This window comes from Triturus cristatus, chromosome 1_2 (assembly GCF_964204655.1).
Source record: "Triturus cristatus chromosome 1_2, aTriCri1.1, whole genome shotgun sequence".
Lineage (NCBI taxonomy): Eukaryota > Metazoa > Chordata > Amphibia > Caudata > Salamandridae > Triturus > Triturus cristatus.
The window spans coordinates 823,174,384-823,193,211 of record NC_140580.1 but is presented as its reverse complement, the minus strand read 5'-3'; the positions used below and the strand labels follow the sequence as shown (position 1 = coordinate 823,193,211).

Genomic DNA, 18,828 nt, shown 5'->3' with positions numbered 1-18,828 from the left:
TTGCGGTTTCTTGGCGCTGGGGAGATCGGCAACTGAGGTGAAAACAAGAAGACCAGGGAGAGAAGAAAGGGATATTTGAAGGGGATTAAATGGGGAAGGCTTGGCTAAAAAGGAACGTTTTCAGATCCCTGCGAAAGGGGAGATACTGGGTGGCAGACCGGAGGTGGTCAGGAAGTGAGTTCCAGAAGGTTGGAGCTAGGGTGGAGAAATTAGCCCCGCCCCACTTTTTGCGAGTGAAGCGAGGGATCTGGAGGAGGGACCTGGAGGAAGATCGAAGTTCTCTTGTGGGTAAATAGGACTTGATTAGTGAGGAGATGAAAGCAGGGGCGGAGCCCTGGCGGGCCTGGAAGACCATGCACCCGATCTTGAATAGGGCCCGTTCCTTTATGGGGAGCCAGTGAAGCTCTCTAAGAAGGGGGGTGGAGTGGTGATAACGAGGGAGGCCGTACACAAGCCGGGCTGCTTGATTCTGGACGGTCTGGAGTCTACGCAAACTGAAAGCGGGGATACCGTGATAAAGAGCGTTTGCGTAGTCCAATTTTGATATCACGAGTGCGGCCATAATGATCTTAAGTGCCTGGGGGGAAAAGAAGCGGGAGACAGTGCGGATAGTGCAAAGAGAAAAGAAACAGGAGGACACCACAGAACTGATTTGTGAGTGGAGAGTGAGTTGGCTGTTTATTTTGACACCAAGTGTTTTGACCGTGGTGGAGGGGGTCGGTGCAAAGCCAAGAGAAGGGGGCCAGAAGAGAGAGTTCCAGGGACTGGATGGACCACCAGTGAGAACCAGCTCGGTTTTATCCGGGTTCAGCTTAAGGTGGTTGTGGTTCATCCAGTCACTGATGAGTGTCATGGTTGACTGGAAATTGGAGACCGAGAGAGGAGAAGGGGACAGATCAAAGATGAGCTGGAGGTCATCCGCGTAGTTATAGACGGTGACCTCCAGCTGCTGTAGTGCAAAGATGAGAGGAAAGATGTAAAGGTTGAAAAGTAAGGGGGAGAGCGAGGATCCCTGGGGAACACCACAAGTGACAGGAAGGGGAGTGGCCGTGAAGTCGCCTAACCGGACCGCCTGAGTGCGTTCCCTCAGAAAGGAGGAGAGCCAGATCAGAGCTGATCCCCCGATACCGGCCGCCTTGACACGGGTGAGTAGGATGGTGTGGTCCACCGTGTCAAAGGCGGCGGAAAGATCAAGGAGGACCAGTGCCTGGTGTTTATTTTCGTCCATACCCTTTCTGAGTTTGTCCAAGACTGAGACCACGACTGACTCGGTCGAATGCCTGGGACGGAACCCGGCTTGGCGGGAAGCCAGTCCCCCGTTTGCCTCCACATGGGCGCTGAGCACCGCGGTAACATGGCGTTCCATCACCTTGCCCAGGAAGGGTAGCAGGGAGATGGGGCGATAGTTAGCCGAGGTAGAAGAGTCAGCGCCAGCTTTCTTCAGGATGGGCACTATGGTAGCTGCTTTAAGCGAATAGGGCACTACGCCCTGTGCCAGGGAGCTGTTGAGGAAGGCAATGGGGGGGTCAGGGCAGCTGGAGTATATTTGCTGCAGGACTCGTGCTGGGCAGACGTCCGCGGGAGATCCCGACTTCACTTTAGGGAGTATCTCCAGAAAAGAGTCCTGCGTGAGGGGGGGGATAGAGGTAAGAAGGTGGGGGAGGGGAGGGGGGGCGGGATCGACGAAGGCAGAGGAGGGTGGAGGGATATTAAGCTTGATGGTTGCTATTTTATCTAAGAAATCGGTATTAAGCTGGTCGCAGAGAAGTTGGGAGGGAGGAATAATGGGCGAGGTTCGGTCTGAGAATGCCAGGTCATTCACTATCCCGAAGATTACCCTGGGTTTGTTTTCGGCAGAAGTAATTTTGGACGAAAAGTAGGCGGACTTAGCAGCCAGGATTGCTGTTTTGTATTTGTCCAGAGCTGATGAGAAGTGGGTTTTTAATAGAGGATCGTAATTTTTCCTCCATTGCCTTTCTGCCTGTCGGGCGCTCAGTTTGAGAGCTTTTAGGTGGTCGTTGAACCATCTATTAGAGTCCTTTGGTCGGCGGACGGAGATGCGGCGTAGGGGCGCCGCAGAGTCGCAGCCATCCGCCAGCCAGGTGTTAATGGCCTTGGCTTGAGAGGTAGATGTTAAGCCAGAAAGAGTAGGAGTAGAGTCGCGGAGCATGGAGGTCAAGGAGGGGTAATCCAATCTATTCCAGTTCCGTGCCCAGGTGTTTTTGGCATACGGAATTTTAGACATCACGTTGCGGGGAATAGAGAAGGAAATGAGGGCATGGTCGGACCAAGGGCACGGCGAGACAGTGGCCGAGGCCACGGGGAGGTTGAGGGACCAGACCTGGTCCAATGTGTGTCCATGGGAGTGAGTGGGGACGGATATGTGCGACACGAAATTAAGGGTTGATAGGCAATGTGTAAACTCTTTTGAGGCTGAGCACTCGTGTGGGTCAGAGGGCCAGTAATTAAAGTCCCCTAGCACCAAGACCGAGGCGTAGTTGACCGCCAAGTTGGCCAATAGGTCTTGAAAGGCCGGCAAAAATGCAGGCGAGGGCTGGGGAGGCCGGTACATTAATAGGCAGGTAATAGGGGGGGAAAATGAAAGAGAGCGGGCCACCAGGAAGTCAGCAGGGGGAATGGGAGGTGAGGGAAGTGGTTGGAAGTTCAGCTCCGACCGAGCGATCAGGGCAACCCCACCGCCTGCCTTGCCCGCCGGCCGGTCGGCTCGAAGGGCCACATAGGAGGAGGGTAGGGTGGCCAGGAGAACGGGGAGGGAGGTGTCACAGTACCAAGTTTCGGTCAGGAGCAGTAGGTCCGGTTTCTCAGAATCGAGTAAGACGAACAACTCATGGTGGTGCTTGACTGCTGACCTGGTATTGAGTAAAAAGACAGACAGTGCCGGCGAACAGGGGGGGAGGTCAGGAGGAAGGGGGCAGGGTAACGGGGGAGCGTGTAACGGGGGATGAGGGGCTATGGGGGAAGTGGGGGCAAGGCCTAAAGAGGAAATCAATCTGCGGGTGGAATCTGGAAGTAACCATTTACCTTGAAGGGCAATAAGATCCTTAGAAGAGTAGGATGTAGATTTGGCATGGAGTCTTGCCCCTAGCCCCGTCCGGCCGCGGACGGGCGCAGACGGACTTGGAGAGAGATTTTACACAGAAGAGATTGCGACTATGCCTGAGATGTAGAACTTTCCCCTGTGCATGCTAAGGTACGGGGTCAGCTGCAAACACCCAGAGATCTTTTGATATATAATCACCTTGTTTCTGTAGGAGGGGGGGGTTAGTTTGCGCTGTCTAATACCCCGACAGTTCCTTTTATGATTTATTGATTACTTACTATGCTGACCATATTTGTGTTAGGCATCTTCTTACTTATTGTGGCACATATACGGCATACTAGAGCAAGATAGTTAAAATAAATATTTTTATTGTTTCTTGTGCCTCTGTCAGATCTTAGTCTGGACAAGTACGAGTGTGAGAGCGAAAGGGTGTATTCTGTATCCGCAATTCCTGATGGGGTCATGAGTGTTGTGTTCTGGGGTGTCTAATCACTTGTTCCACTGTGAGTGAGTAGAAGTGCAAGCGACTCACTATATCTAGTCGGTCCCGGGCTCATGGGTACTAAGGTGGTAGGATAAGTCAGTCCCTGCCTGCTAAGTTTCTATGGTCCCAAGCACAGTTCTGTGCCTCCACAGAATTGCTGCAACACTAGATTTCTCCCTCAACGTAGATGGAAACTTCCTTCACAGCTTAATAACCCCATCCTGGCAATTGTGCGACTGTGAGCCTTTTGGCCTTTCTGCAATCGGAGTCATTATCAGATTGTCTAAGCAAAGGAACCAAGCCAAGTAATTTTGGGCCTGATTAGACGTCGAATTGAAAGGGACATGTCGGATATCGATCCGTTCTAAGTGCAGTTAATCCGCTCTCACCCTTTTGAAGCCCACGCGCCCAAAGTTCCGCTATACCGGCCCTCCCTGTAGGGCTGCATATGGTGCCCTCCCACCCTATCACAGTCCTGAGGAAGACCCCTTCGTAAGGTTTCCAAGAGCCTACATAATTTTGGGGTCGAAACTTTTCTCTTTGCCAGCATAATCAACAGTGATTGATCTACTGTGTTTTTCTTCTGTGTCATGGCCACACAATTATCTATGTAGATTGTTAGAAATTTCTGGCTTAAGGAGGAGCCAATGTTTGATGTAAACATGAATGTGATTTGCACAATACTCTTTCCCTTTGTGTACCCTTTTATCTTCACTCAAATCATCCACTTTGCCCAAAACCCCTGTTTTTCCACTTTCCGCTGGGCGCTTGCTGTTTTGTAAGTGTTCTACAGCATCGTTCATCTAATTATAATGTTTGTACAGTGTGATTAAATAACACTGGCATTTCATTCACATAACGTGGTCCTTTCTAAATTTGTTTGTGTATTTATGCATATTGTCTCTGTGTGTTTTTGAACTATTGCATACTGGGACCATTCTACATCGTACTATATTTTTTAGACACTATTTGGACTCATTCTAAATACTATACAATTTGGTGTGTTGTGTTGGGCAATGAAGACTAGTGGCTACGTGGCTCTTATAGATGATTTAATCATGATACTTGACCAAAACAGGGTGTGGTTCAGGCCAAATTGATGTACTGTAAAATGTAAATATGTGTATTTGAAAAACATAATTGAATGAATGTTTCTTTAAAACAAATTGTCTAGTCAGAATGGATATATGCAGTCTACAATAGGATGCTGATCTTGAAAAGCTAACTTACATCAAATAGCAGGTCGATAGAAGAAAAGGGGTCAAAAAATTAGGGACAGAGAAGATAAGGTTTGTCTGGAAGAAAGAAAGAAATTAAGACATGCTGGAACTCAGAAATTGGCTGCAATGGCAATGTTTTACTTCATATTTGAAAACAGGGATGGTAAATGGACTCTCCGTATATACATGGCAGTTATTATAATACAGAAAAAGGCCTTTCTGTACCTGATTCTGTTGCAAAGTCAACCAGCTACGTACCAGGAGCTATACACCCAGAGGTAAAGGGCAGCCTCTAATCAATAATTAAATCCCAACCATGCTTTCTTTACTCCACCACAGCCGAATCTGCTTGTGTTTATGTCACAACCTCAAAATGCCACAATCACCGTCTCCAGATGCGTCATGTTCTCTCTATATATCTGAGACATTATGTTTTTGGCTCATTGCTCCTGGAGCTCTTCAGTAGTATTAAAGAACTCTCAATTCTTTGATGTGGGCTCAGTACCTTGAATGTAGCTAGCCAGGTCTTCGGACGGTGTTTTCTGTTGACCCGAGACTGGTTATGTTGCTTATATGATGTTATTTAGGCGAGGGTTTGATTATTCATATGTACTAGCCGGACAGGATGTGATGATCCTAGTACTGTGTTGATTGGTGTGCTTGTTGTGTAGTTAAAGCCTGGCCATTTCTTAGGATTTGTACAAATCTGCAGCCATCCCATATATTTTCTGGTGAGTTTGTACCTTGGCCTCTTGGGATCCCAAACACCCTAGCCTATATCGCATGGCTTCTTTTGTGTATATGCAACTATACCTTTGTGCAACAACGCCTCTATTGCACTTGGTGACTGTGATTACTGCACTAGCAGATGTTCATATGGGCTTCATACCGCTGCCTTCAGACACTAGGGCTACAATCGTTGAATTGCCTGCATTCCAGTGCTGTAGTGGTCATTATGTTGGTGTGGTCTTTCCGTTATGAACGTCAGTGTCGAATATGTTTGGATTAGAGGCTCTTTTTCTTTTTGTATTTATGCATTGCAGTTTTCCATGTTAAGTTCTAGCCTAAATGACATCTTTATCTGTCTTGCCAGATCTCTTGTGATAAACGTAATACATATATTAATAATAATGATGCATAAAGAGGGGTTTTGGGTCAACCTCTTTCAGCTAGTGCTTGCTTGAATGGTCATTCCCGTATAGGATCAGCCCACAGGACAACCTAAATAAGGTGGGTAACGGGTGAGCCCCCTCTAACCGTTGGCTTGATGGGAGAACTTTGGGCACCGGCACTCATTATTTTGCAAAATAAGCACTGGTTCCTTCAATACTCGTAGCAGAGGAAGAGCAGATGACGGAGCACTGTGTTGGCTTTAATGCAAATATCAGAATGCACTGATTATTACTGAGAGATCGTGCGCATGCAGACACGTATTGAGGGTTAGTTAATGATTGTGCAAATCTGAACATGCACCAATGATAACTCTGGACCTCACAAAGGTCTCCGCACATTAAAACATAAGTCTCTTTGTGTGCGGACACTCAGCAAATAAAAGTATAGGTCTCTTTATGTGCGGAGACTCCACACTCGTAAAGATACCACTTGTAAATCCGTGTGTCACTGGCAAGCAATCTTAAACTTACACAAAAGTGTAAGTTTACCTTTCTGAATCAGGACCTGAGTTCTGTGGGAAAACTGAGGTGGACTGTATACTAGGATGACTGAGCGATTATTCAAATGTGGGCCGGCAATCAGAATATCGCAATACAAGTCTGACCACGGTTATTGAGTGATGGTGCAAATGTGAATATGCCCTAAGGATTTCTGAGTAATGGAACAAATCAAACTCGCAGTTACGATTAAAACGTGATGGTGCATATATGAAAATGCACTAAGAATTACTGAGTAATGGGGCAAATCAAACCAGCATGGTGAATGTAATTCATGATGTATTGTAGTCACTCTGAGCACAATTGTGCCCAATACTGGTATCCCAATCCTTGGCAAAATGGTGATGAGGTCTTAAATATTGAGAATATTCTTTGCACGGTGACACCCAGTCAGGTCTAATGATTGCACTGGCACAATATTAGTGATTCAAGGCATTTTTATAACATCATAAAATATCAACATTGCTGTCTAAAATCACATGCTGTAAAATTGGTGTACCCTGACTAAATCCATCCTTAGACACACTCAATCAGTCATGCATTAATGCATGAAACCATTTATCCAGTCATTCACCGTTTTATGTACTAATTTATTCAAAATTGATCCATCCATAACGAGCCGCAATCACTCTTTCATCCTTTTAAACAGTTCCTTATTTATCCGAATGTTGACTAATTTTCATATTCACCCACTCTTCAATCTGCATAAGCGTTAAGAGGCACTTTCACTTACAAAATGTAACAATTAACATTTTAAAACAGCACTGTCATTCCCAGGAGTATGCATGGAAAGTTGAAACTGTTGAAGCTTTCTAGATGTACTCAAATAGCAAAAATTGTAAATCTGTACATGTATGTCGTAGAACTTTTATGGGTACAGATTTACGATTTCACTTGTAAATCTGGTCCCAAGTATCTATTTTAAAGCACATTTCTCATGATGTCACCAATTCAGATAGCGAGAGAACTTATAAGGTGTTACCAGGTTCAAGTTTTTTTTGCTGGAAGGTAGCGCTATCAATCAATAAAATCTATTAGAATCCATGAAAATTCAATTGCTACCAAGACTAGGAATGCCATATGTTATTAAAACATTGGAATGTTAGAGCTCTATTGAAGACAATGGAGTACCATTGAAGACAATGGAGTAACTCTGGGCTTATATTGGCTGTTATAGGCCTTCTGCTACAACATTTCAATGCTTGGCTTTCTGTTTTGCCCTTTTTTAAATGAACAACATTCTACCCTCAGTAGGTGGAATGTTCTAATACTCTGATAGCTCTTCTGCCTCGGGCTATACCGGTTGTTAAAAGCCCTCTCCTTTGTTATAGGTCTGAGTCACTCAAGTTGAGGACCTTTGACAATCTGTATAGCCCTCGGCAGTGGGCTTTAAGTCTATATAATCTAAGAAAAAGAAAAATGAGATTAGAGTATATTGCGGATTCATTGCAGAGTTTCTTACTTTATACATGTCTTCATAGTTGCGGCAGTGCTCAGTGAATGGAGTTTCCCCTCCTTCAGCCAACAAGACCTTGGTGCTTATATATCGATGCATGGTAGGTTTCCGCACAATGGAGCTTACTATTGACATGTTGTCACAGGAAGGATGGGTGCCAGGCACTATTAGGGTCTTGGAGGATTGACCACATGAAAGCCTAAGAAGAAACAAAAAACAGAAACTAGTTTCAAGTTTGAATCCAATTTTCTTCATGAAATTACTTTTGCAATACGCGCTTAAATAAAGGCTATACATCGCTTGATTTTGTTTGTAAACGCGCACTGAAATTCACTCTTTAACCCCTTCCATGCTCATGACGGAACGGTTCCGTCATGAGCCACGGTTGAGCTGTGCTCATGACGGAACCGTTCCGTCATGGTCCCGCCCGCGCTCGAACCCTTCAGCACCGCGGCGGAATTCGCCCAGCGCTGAAGGGGTTAAATTGAAGCGATGGAAGTGCGATTTAGCCATGTGTTTTGAAAGTCAATCATGGGCATGCAGAATTACAAGTATATCATACCAATACAGGACCGGAGTGTTGACGTACACCGATCCTGTTTAAAATGGCTAAAATGATGCCCTCAGACAACAGTGCCTGGCATTTGACCTCAGTCTTTGAACGCACAGCAAATGTGATGATACAAGAACAAGATTTACAGGCCTGTTTACAGAGGAGCTTGGAGCAGCAAGTGAAAACACAAGGGCTCGTGTTAATTGCTCTTTAACAAAGAAAGAAGTAGTTCCTGAAACAGATCCTAAAATGGAAGCCGTGGAGGGATAGTGTAATTGGTCCATGCTCTGGAGGATGGCTAAACACCGAAAGAGGCATGACAAATTCATGAAATGGACAAATGGGGAGAAAGAATATTAGAGCGATGATGGAGGCAGCACATGGGAAGCCTATTGGTGGGCCGAAGCCCACGAAGAATATACAGCATGTTTCTACGAGACAGCGAATGAGCTGTCTAGCCGAGATCTAAAAACAGACAATCATTGAAACCCAACAGTAATGGCTTATTTGAAATATTGATGTTTTTGCTGTAATGTTTGTATATTGTGTGGTCTCCTGGTATGGAATGATTGAGGTCTATATGGGTGCCTAAAAGAAGGTATACATGGGTGTAAGTGGGTACCAGGGTGGCTGTGAGTGCCTATCTGGCTTAACACATGCTCGGGAGTATGGAGTGCATAAAGGCTATTAGCAGAGAGCTAAATATTTTTCCAAGCAATGTAAAAAGGGTCTGAAATCAAGTACAAACGTAATTCTCATAGACAACAGGACAGTGCTTATGAACCTTTTACTAAATTAATCATTTATAATAAATGAAATGATTAAAATGAATGAAATCACATTTGTAGAGTGTATGTTGAGCAAACTGCATTTCAGCACAAATAATACAGACAAGAGTAAAACAAAGGCTAAATGACTAGAGGAAAAGAAAGATTTTAATGAACTTTAAAAAGGCTGAGTGATTGTCAAGTACTCAGATGCCGATAGGCACAGAGTTGCATAAAATGAAGGCGAGGAAAAAACGCATAGAACGCCCATCAATGCAGGAGTGTCTGCAGTTGGGAACCTTTATTCAGTAAATGTTTTTGAGCGGAGAGAAAGGGGATGTCTGCAGGGAATGAGATGATCAGATAGGAAGGACTTGAGTAACAGCTGCAATAAACAAAGAAGAAGCCAAATGGCTTTGAATGCCATTTGCTCTCTGACTAAAAGTTGGTGAGCTTGTATTTGAGCAAGAGACAGAATGCAGTTGGTAAAGGCCATCACCTAAAAGCTCAGTAATATTCTGGATTTTTAAAGTTTTTTAAAATTGTGCAAGAATATAGGAGGCGGATTAGGGCTGATGTATGTGAATTAGTTGAAAACAAAAAAAAAGTTTAAGGGAAAAACAAATAAATTGACTGTTAAAGGAAACATTTTAAAAGAAAGATAATTTTAAGGGAAAATCCAATTACATTAAACTGGGGTATAGTTTAGGAATAGTGAGGTTTCTTTTGGTTCAGGAGAAATGCGTAATGTTTAGGGATGATCAGGGGTATTTAGGGGTCAGGAAAGGGTGGAGTTCAGGTATAGAAACGTGTTTTCAGGTATCAGGAATGAGTGGAGTTTAGGGGTGATCAGGGGTTTTAGGGTTCACGGATGAGTGGAGTTTAGGGATACTGAGCAGAATTAGGGCTCATGGATGGGAAGATGTTAGGGCTGGTGAGAATATTTTAGGTTCAGTGATAGGTAGAGGTTAGGGGTGGTGACAAGAGCTTAGGGTTCAGGATTGGTTGAAGTTTAGGATGGTGAGGATTTTTAAGGATTCAGGGATGGGTTGAATTTACATACGGAAAGGGGCTGTTAGGGGTTCCGGGATGAGTAGTGTAGGGATGTTGAAAGGTTTCTAGGGTTCAGGATGGGTAGTGTTTAAGGGTGGTGAGTTTTCTTTTTACGGTTTGGTAATGGGTGGAGTTTGGGTGTGGTGAGGGGCTTTAAGGGGTCAGTGATGGGTGTGTTTTAGGTGCAGAAAGGGGTTTTTAGAGTTCAGGAGTGTATGGAGTGTATGGATAGTCGGAGGTTTTAGGGTTCAGTAATGGATGGAATATAGAAGTAGAAAGGCTTTTAGGATTCAGGGATGGGAGTAGTTTAGGGGTCAGCGATGGGTGTGGTTTAGGAGTAGTGAGGGATTTTTAGGTTTCTGGAATGGGTGGAGTTTAGGAGTAAAAGGTCTTTTAGGGTTGAGGAGGAAAACAAGTTACTAACCTGTAACTACAGTTATCCAGTATTGGTATCTTTCATAGATTCACATGCCTGAATCATTCCCCGTCGCCGAGATGGGAGTCCCACAGTTAAATACAAAAGTAGTGCTATAAGTAATATATTGGGCAAAGGCTATATCTTAGTAGCCTATCTACGTCCTCATGTGAAAAGGACCAAAAGTCAGCGCCAACCAATCAGCTATTGGCACCCTCTAGAACACTCCCAACAGAAGCAGTTCGTCAGATTTTCCAGCACAAGTGGGAAGTAAATATCCCCAAAATCACTGAGAACTGGTTCCACGGGGAGGAGGGTGGGTGCATGTGAATCTATGAAAGATACCAATACTTGATAACTGTAATTACAAGTAAGTAACTTGTTTTAGCATCCAATATTGGGGTATATTTCATAGATTCACATGCGTGAATCAGAATAGCAAGCAGTACCCCGATTGTACTGTCGTTAGTGGATGGTGGGAGACAAGTAATTTAAAACTCCCAATATACATTCACAATCTTGAAACATTGCAATGACAAAGCATAAAGGCAATAATCATACTGTTTGATCAGCATGAGAAACGTATAAATGGAGAAACATAGGAGCATGAACACTGTATGCAATGTAACTGTAAAGAAGACTGATAATAGACTAGCGTTAAAGAAAATATATATAGAATCTCACCTTAGTGAAAGAGATGGCATAACACAGCTTGTCCAACCGCAGCATCCTCCTTTTGTGCAGATTGGAAGCAGTAGTGTCTTCTGAACGTGTGGACATTCTTCCATGTCGCAGCACGGCATATCTTATCCAATGTAACTCAAGCAAACAAAGCTGTAGATGCAGCAACAGTTCTAGTGGAGTGTGCTTTAGCCCTCACCTTGAGGTTTGTTGGCTTTTTCATGGCAGAATTGAATGGCAGATGCGACCCATCTGGCTATTGTTACAGCTGTTCCCTTTTTCCTTGACAGTAGGCCACTAATAATTGATCCGTCTTTCTAATATCCTTTGTTTTTTTAAGATAAAACTTCAAACACCACTTTACATCCAATGAATGTAATGTCCTTTCAGCTGGACTGGATGGATTCGGGAAGAAAGTTTGCAACATTACTGGTTCGTTCATGTGAAATTGCGTGGGTACCGTTGGAATTAATTTACGATTCGTCCGCAGGATTACATAGTTCTGTGTAAAACGCAAGAATGGTTCTTTGATCGTAAAAGCCTGAATCTCACTAACCCTTCTTGCAGAGGTAAGAGCCAGCAAAAGGGCTACTTTCCATGTCAGATATTTGAGATCTGCTTTATGGATCGGTTCAAATGGTTGTCTCATCAGTTGTGCTAACACCACATTGAGTTCCCACTCCGGAGGAGGCGAATGTACAGGAGGGAAAGTGTGAAAAAGTGCTTTCATTAATGGTTTTGCAAGAGAAGACGAACATAAAGAAGGAAGCTGCGGAGATTTCCTGTACCTGGAAATAGGAGCCAGGTGAACCTTGACTGACGAGAAAGTGAGTCCAGACTTGGCCAGTGAGAGTAAGTAAGATAAAATCTGCTCAGCAGGAGCTTGAATTGGATTAACTTTATTGGTTTCACATCAACAACAAAATATTTTCCATTTTAAACGATATGTTTTGATAGTGCTTTTAGCCCGGGATTTAGACAGAATGTCTCGACAGTCCTGCGAAATACTCAGATCTTTGAATTCTAGGAATTCAGGAGCCATGCGTGCAAGTGTAGGGATTGCGGATCCGTATGGACTACTTGACCACTGTTCCGTGATAACATGGTCGTTGTCGGATGCAGGCGAAGGGGTTTGTCTTGCGATGACAGAAGAAGCTCATGGAAGCAATACTGTCTGGGCGCAATCAGAATTTGGCGGCAGCCTGAGTTTCAACTTTTTGACCACCCTGGGAATTAAAGGAATGGAGCGAAAAGCGTTGGCATAGATCCCGGACCATCTCATTGAAAGGGCATTCCCCCTTGATCCCGGTTGAGGGAACCTGCTGGTGTAATATCGGCATTTCTTGTTCTCCTGTGACGCAAACAGATCCAGAGCTGGTTTGCCCCATATCTAAAAAATATTGTTCACCTGCATTTGTTCTAACTCCTACTCGTGGCAGGCGGATAGAGATCTGCTTAGCGAGTCTGCTAGTGTATTGTGTAGACCCTAGACATGCTCGGCCTTCAAGGATATTCCGTGAAACGTTGTCCATTCCCACAATTTTTGCACTTCCTGGGAAAGCATTTCAGACCTTGTTCCTCCCTGTTTGTTTATGTAGTACATGCTGGTCGTATTGTCAGTACGGACCAGCACTGAGGAACCTGCTATCCTTGGAAGGAAAGCCTGAAGTGACAAAAATGTGGCCCGAAGCTCCAAACTGTTGATGTGTTGCTGTTTCTGCATCTGAGACCACTTTCCCTGGATCTATAAATCCTGCAGATGACCTCCCCATCCTTCCATGAAGGCATCTGTCGTTAATACAAAATCCGGGATGTTTTGCAGAAAGGTGAGACCTTGGGCAAGAATTTCTGTTTGTGACCACCAAAGGAGTGCGTCCACCATCCATGCAGTTATTTGTAGAACATCTTTGAAAGAACCCAGTGCTTGTTGCCATTGTTTCTGCAATTCCTCTTGAAGAGGTCTCATTTTGAGCCGCGCTAAAGTTATCAAGTTGATCGCTGAGGAGCAAATTCCTAGGAGCGATTCGAATGTTCAAACAGAAACTGATTTTCTTTTTGAAATGGCTGTCGCTAATTTTTTAACGCTCACTTGACGGTCTTGAGACAAGAATGCTTTGCACTGGACAGTGTCCAGGGATGCTCCGAGGAATAAAATGTTCTGAGTTGGAACCAAATTTGATTTGCCCCTGTTCAAAGTGAGGCCTAGTGAATTGAACAGATGGAGACAAAATGTTGTTGTAATATTGGCTTCTTGCTTCGACGGTGCTTTGAGCAGCCAATCGTCGAGGTATGGGAAAACTTGGATCCCCCGAGATCGTAAAGTCACTGCTACTGGTGCCAAGTACTTGGTGAAGATCCGTGGCGCTGATTTTAGGCCAAACAGGAGCACCTTGAATTGATAATGGGTGCCAGCCACTGTGAATCGCAGATATTTTCAATGTTTTGGATGAAATGAAAATAGGTTTTTGTAGAGCGCATATTTGCCGTGGCATCGTAGCGCTTATTGCCATAAAATTAAAACTGAGAGAAACTTAAGATATTGAGCGGATACATGTGAATAACCAAGTTTTTAGTCCCTTTCTAAACTGTAGTAAATCACTTTGCATTCTAAGATGCAGAGGCATAGTATTCCAAAACTTAGGGGCCAGATGTCGGAAACTTCTGCCACCCCACTTCAGCGTCCTTACTCTTGGAACCACAAGCAGGTGGGGTGACGCAGAGCGTCTCTGTGGGGTGTAACGCTTGCTGTATTGACCTATCTGCGAAGGTCCCAACCCATGCAGACTCTTATGTAGTACACACATTGATTTAAATTGAATTCTAGCGGATATGGGTAACCAATGTAGTTGTTCTTGAGTAATTTGGCTAATGGAACTATATTTAGGTAGATCCAGTAGTAGCCGGGCCGCCACATTCTGCAGGGTCTGGAGTTTTTGGATCACACTTTTTTTTGCTCCAATATAGAGTGAATTGCAATAATCAGTTTTTGACAGAATCAATGCCGTAACAACCATTTTCCTCAAGGGCATAGGAATAAAAGGCAGAATTTTCCTAAGAATTTTAAGAGTATAAAAACAGGAAGAGGTAATACTTTTTACCTGGTCAGTTAAGGAAAGATGGTCGTTAATCAGGACTCCAAGGTTTTTTACCTTCTTTACAGGCTGGGGGCATGGTCCTGCTGTCGCGGGCACCAATTTAGGTTCCAAAGTGACGTGTCCCCTCCAAACATAACTACTTCCGTCTTCCCAGTATTCAATTTTAAACAGTTATTCTGCATCCAGCAAATAATCTGACTCATGCAGAGCTTAAAACGCTCCGCCACAGTCTCTGGATTTGTGGCTAAAGAGATGATAATTTGTGTATCATCTGCGTAACAAATGGCCTTGAAACCGAAGGAGCGAATAAGTTTAGCCAGAGGGGAGACGTATCTGTTAAATAGGGTGGGTGAGAGTGCCGATCCCTGAGGCACCCCACATGGCATTAAGAAGTGAGAGGATGTATGCTCATCTAGAAGCACAGCTTGCTTCCTGTTATTCAAATAGGAACAAAGAATATCTGCGGCTTTGTCCTTTATCCCTATATCTGCCAAACGCTGAAGGCGTATGTGATGATCCACCGTATCAAACGCGGCGGATAAATCAGGCATTACCAATATGGCCTTTCCACCCTGGTCTAGTTGTAAACGTAGACTTTCAGTGGCTGCAATTAATGCAGATTCAGTACTATGCTGTGGCCTAAAGCCATGTTGTGCTATATCTAATTTATTGTTAAGTTCTATAAAGGACCAGAGTTCCTCATTTAGTACATTTTCAAGTACTTTAGATGGAAATTGTAAACTAGTAATGGGACGATAGTTGGCCGCTTCAAGGGGATCAAGAGTAGGTTTTTTTAAAATAGGTTTAATCAAGGATGGATAGGGATATGAAAGTATGCATCTTCCATGTCCAGAGAAGTCATGAAATCCCCTTTGCTTAAGCACCCCAGAATATCGGAAAGGGTTACTGTTGTAATCTGTACAGGATGACACTTGTAGCCATGTTGTAGGTTTCAAAGCCTTCTTTATTAGTTCCAGTTCCAGATCACTTCAGACAAGGTTCAGCCACGTACCAGCTTCATCATTAGCCTATCTTAGGCCCTTGTTACAGCCTCTATGTCAGCCCATGTAACAGCCCATATCACGGCCCCACAAGGAGCAGCCTGCCTAGCTGCTCAGCCCATCTCCAACTGTCATCACTCACCCACACAGGCACCCAGGCATTCCATTCATCACAGTCACACCAACATTCCGTTACCATCTCTCACTCTGGCTGAGCAGCTAGGAAGACCTAGGCTAATTACAATTAAGTAAAACTCAGGATATAACATTATCCCTTTCCTTTTAAAATGAAAACAAAGTTTACATTACTACAGCAAAGAACTACACACAAAATAAACCGTAATGTCCATAACTCAAGGATGCAACCAAAAGTAAAACATCACTAAAGCAAGAACAAAGTAAATTAAAGAGAAGAAAGGCAAAAACGACATATCATAATATAACATGCATCAACATTACCCATCCTCCCTCATGAAGATTATTACACCATATAACAACGCAGACTAACACTGCGTACTTTGGGGAAGACTAAACTGTCAAACTAGCAGTAACCCCATCCTTCCCCCTGAACATTTGAAATACATGTAGTGAAAGGTGAACACACCTGACGACAAACACCCGAGGCCAGAAACAGACAACAAGGGTGAACCAACACTACACATACACGTGTACCACAATATGGACCACATAGAGGATACACACAGTGAGACGCAGGGCGACTTACACAAGACCACAACTGAAGCGCAGGGCGACTTACACAGGACAACACGTGATGCACAAGGCGACTTACACACACAACAACATCTGAAGCGCAGGGCGACTTACACAGGACAACATGTGACGCGCAGGGCGACTTACACAGGACAACATGTGAGGCGCAGGGCGACTTACACACATACAACATCTGAAGCGCAGGGCGACTTACACAGGACGACATGTGAGGCGCAAGACGACTTACACACATTGATCACAACCGAAACCACAAATGTACTGCCACCACAATACATAGAAATGGGAAAACCACCCACTAAGACCAAAACACCAAACAAGTAAGGCAGAAACTGTGGTATACAAATACAATGTACCCTTGTACATAGATTAGGAATTACACCCACAAGTATAAGGGAGATAATACAATTTTCTACCCTCATATGACATCACTAACTGGGACTAACACCCAACCTCACCCCTCAACTAAGGGTTAACTGTGATGTCCACCCACTAGGAGACTAGGACGTCCCAACAAATCATCATCACAAAACTGTGGCATTACAACAAAATTGAACACTGTAGAACACTGTGCCCTACACCGGTGAGCGATTTCTCACCCGAGCTTACAATGTGCAATAACATCACCTTTTTAAATCACAGACTGTTAGGACCTCATATCTGTGTATCACTCCAGCACTATCGGTTTCACTGATTAAATTCCCTTTATCCTTGGCCCCACGTCTGTGTGCAAGAATTGACCAAAAGAATAGTGCAGAGAACAAAGTACCTGTGGTTTCCTGGTGCTATGGCAAACAAAACCAGAAGACATGCAGAACATCAGAGTAATCCCACGACGAAAATGCCACAAATTGTTCCTCAAGCTTCGCGGCAGTCAGAATGACATCGTGACAGCCCAACAATATACTCACAGTGCCTGTAAACGATACGCGGATTCTGGCGCTACAACGCGGGAATTTGGAGAGTACCCTTACTTCATTGAACAACTCCTCTGCGCCTCTGTCTTTTTATAAAAAAAAAATCTCTGCTACACTGTTGGCAAAGATGAAGACTCCTGTGCTGCAACTTCAGTCCTCCTTCAAAAGTCGATGCCTCCATAACTCGCGTTGTTCCCAGACTGCATGACGTCGTTATACCAAAACTTTATTTAAAGATAAACGAACAACAGCGTGGTTGGCAGCAAATATCATGCATGGCAATGACGAAGGCAAACACAGCAGATAGCCTCCAAACTCAAGATGGCGGCACGTTTTACGACGTGATTGCCGAGTGGCTTAAGGTGCGTTCATGCACCAAAATGAATCAACATCGCCGAAGCCGAGGCCATCCTGCACATCAGAGTGCAGATGACGCAGGACACATCACAGGAGAGGCTACACGCGCCGAACCAACCGAAAGAAGGTAGGCGCGAGAGTTGCTTGACTCGTGACAGATTTTTTAAACTTGAACTACAGTCCAACGGTCCATTTCAAAGTCAAAGTCTTTTACTATTTTCCTTTTTTTACACTACTGGCAGATCAAATACGTGGCAGTAAACATACCATGTAGACAAGTCTCCAAACTCTCCTCAGAAAAGCTCGTTATGTTTAGATACGAGTAAAAATAGTTGTGTCCTTTTCTCCCCCAGAAATTAGCACCTCAGTTCATGTGTCAAAGAGCAAACCTTGCGCAGACTCCAAGATGACCACATGAATCGCTGCGCTTGAGAATTACACAGTAGATGTAGCTTGCATTCACTCCTTGTAAATTTCACTTCCAGATAGTGAAAACGTTCAGAAGACTGCATATGCAGATGTGTGGAAAATGTTGCTTTGTAAATATTTCCACCTTGCTCACTGACGCTGCTTGTACTTTCTAAGTGCCATAAAAGTACCAATCTTAGCAGAACCACACCGCTCCTTGAACAGCCACTATTCCTTTACTTCACTGAGTTGGACCACAACTCACATCTTGAACAGCCACTCTCCTTTACTTCACTGAGTTGGACCACAACTCACATCTTGAACAGCCACCAGATACATCCATACGGCAGATTTAAAAGGATGTGGTAGGGTGGCAAGCAGTCATTTCACACCCTAACATACAGACCATACCTTTGGTCAAGTCCATGGAGTAAGATCAGGCAGAACACAGATTGGGGCCGTCCGATGACTGGACACTGGTGGGGCCAGCTTGCCTTTTACTCCCTACTGTTACATGTACATTTCTTCTTTTTTACTTTGTAGTTGCGCTGGTTCTCACAGTTTCTTTGTAGTTGCGCTGGTTCTCACAGTTACTTTGTGGTTCCTTGGTTTCTGTTCAGTCCTTAAGTACGCTTGGGTCCAGGCCCGCTCGTCGCCAAAATTAATATGTTGTAATCTGTACAGGATGACACTTGTAGCCATGTTGTAGGTTTCAAAGCCTTCTTTATTAGTTCCAGTTCCAGATCACTTCAGACAAGGTTCAGCCACGTACCAGCTTCATCATTAGCCTATCTTAGGCCCTTGTTACAGCCTCTATGTCAGCCCATGTAACAGCCCATATCACGGCCCCACTAGGAGCAGCCTGCCTAGCTGCTCAGCCCATCTCCAACTGTCATCACTCACCCACACAGGCACCCAGGCATTCCATTCATCACAGTCACACCAACATTCCGTTACCATC

At 44.4% G+C, this 18,828-nt stretch overlaps 1 protein-coding gene across 6 annotated transcripts in view; it reads right to left on the bottom strand.

Moving 5' to 3' along the window:
* RNF207 (ring finger protein 207) overlaps positions 1–18,828 on the bottom strand; it is a 1,105,462-nt gene that overhangs the window by 212,114 nt on the left and 874,520 nt on the right. For all 6 annotated transcript variants that reach the window (XM_085608881.1, XM_085608879.1, XM_085608885.1 and 3 more), the window contains one exon: positions 7,898–8,090. In XM_085608881.1, the coding sequence (XP_085465007.1) occupies positions 7,898–8,090 (193 nt within the window). The remainder of the gene's footprint in view (positions 1–7,897; positions 8,091–18,828) is intronic.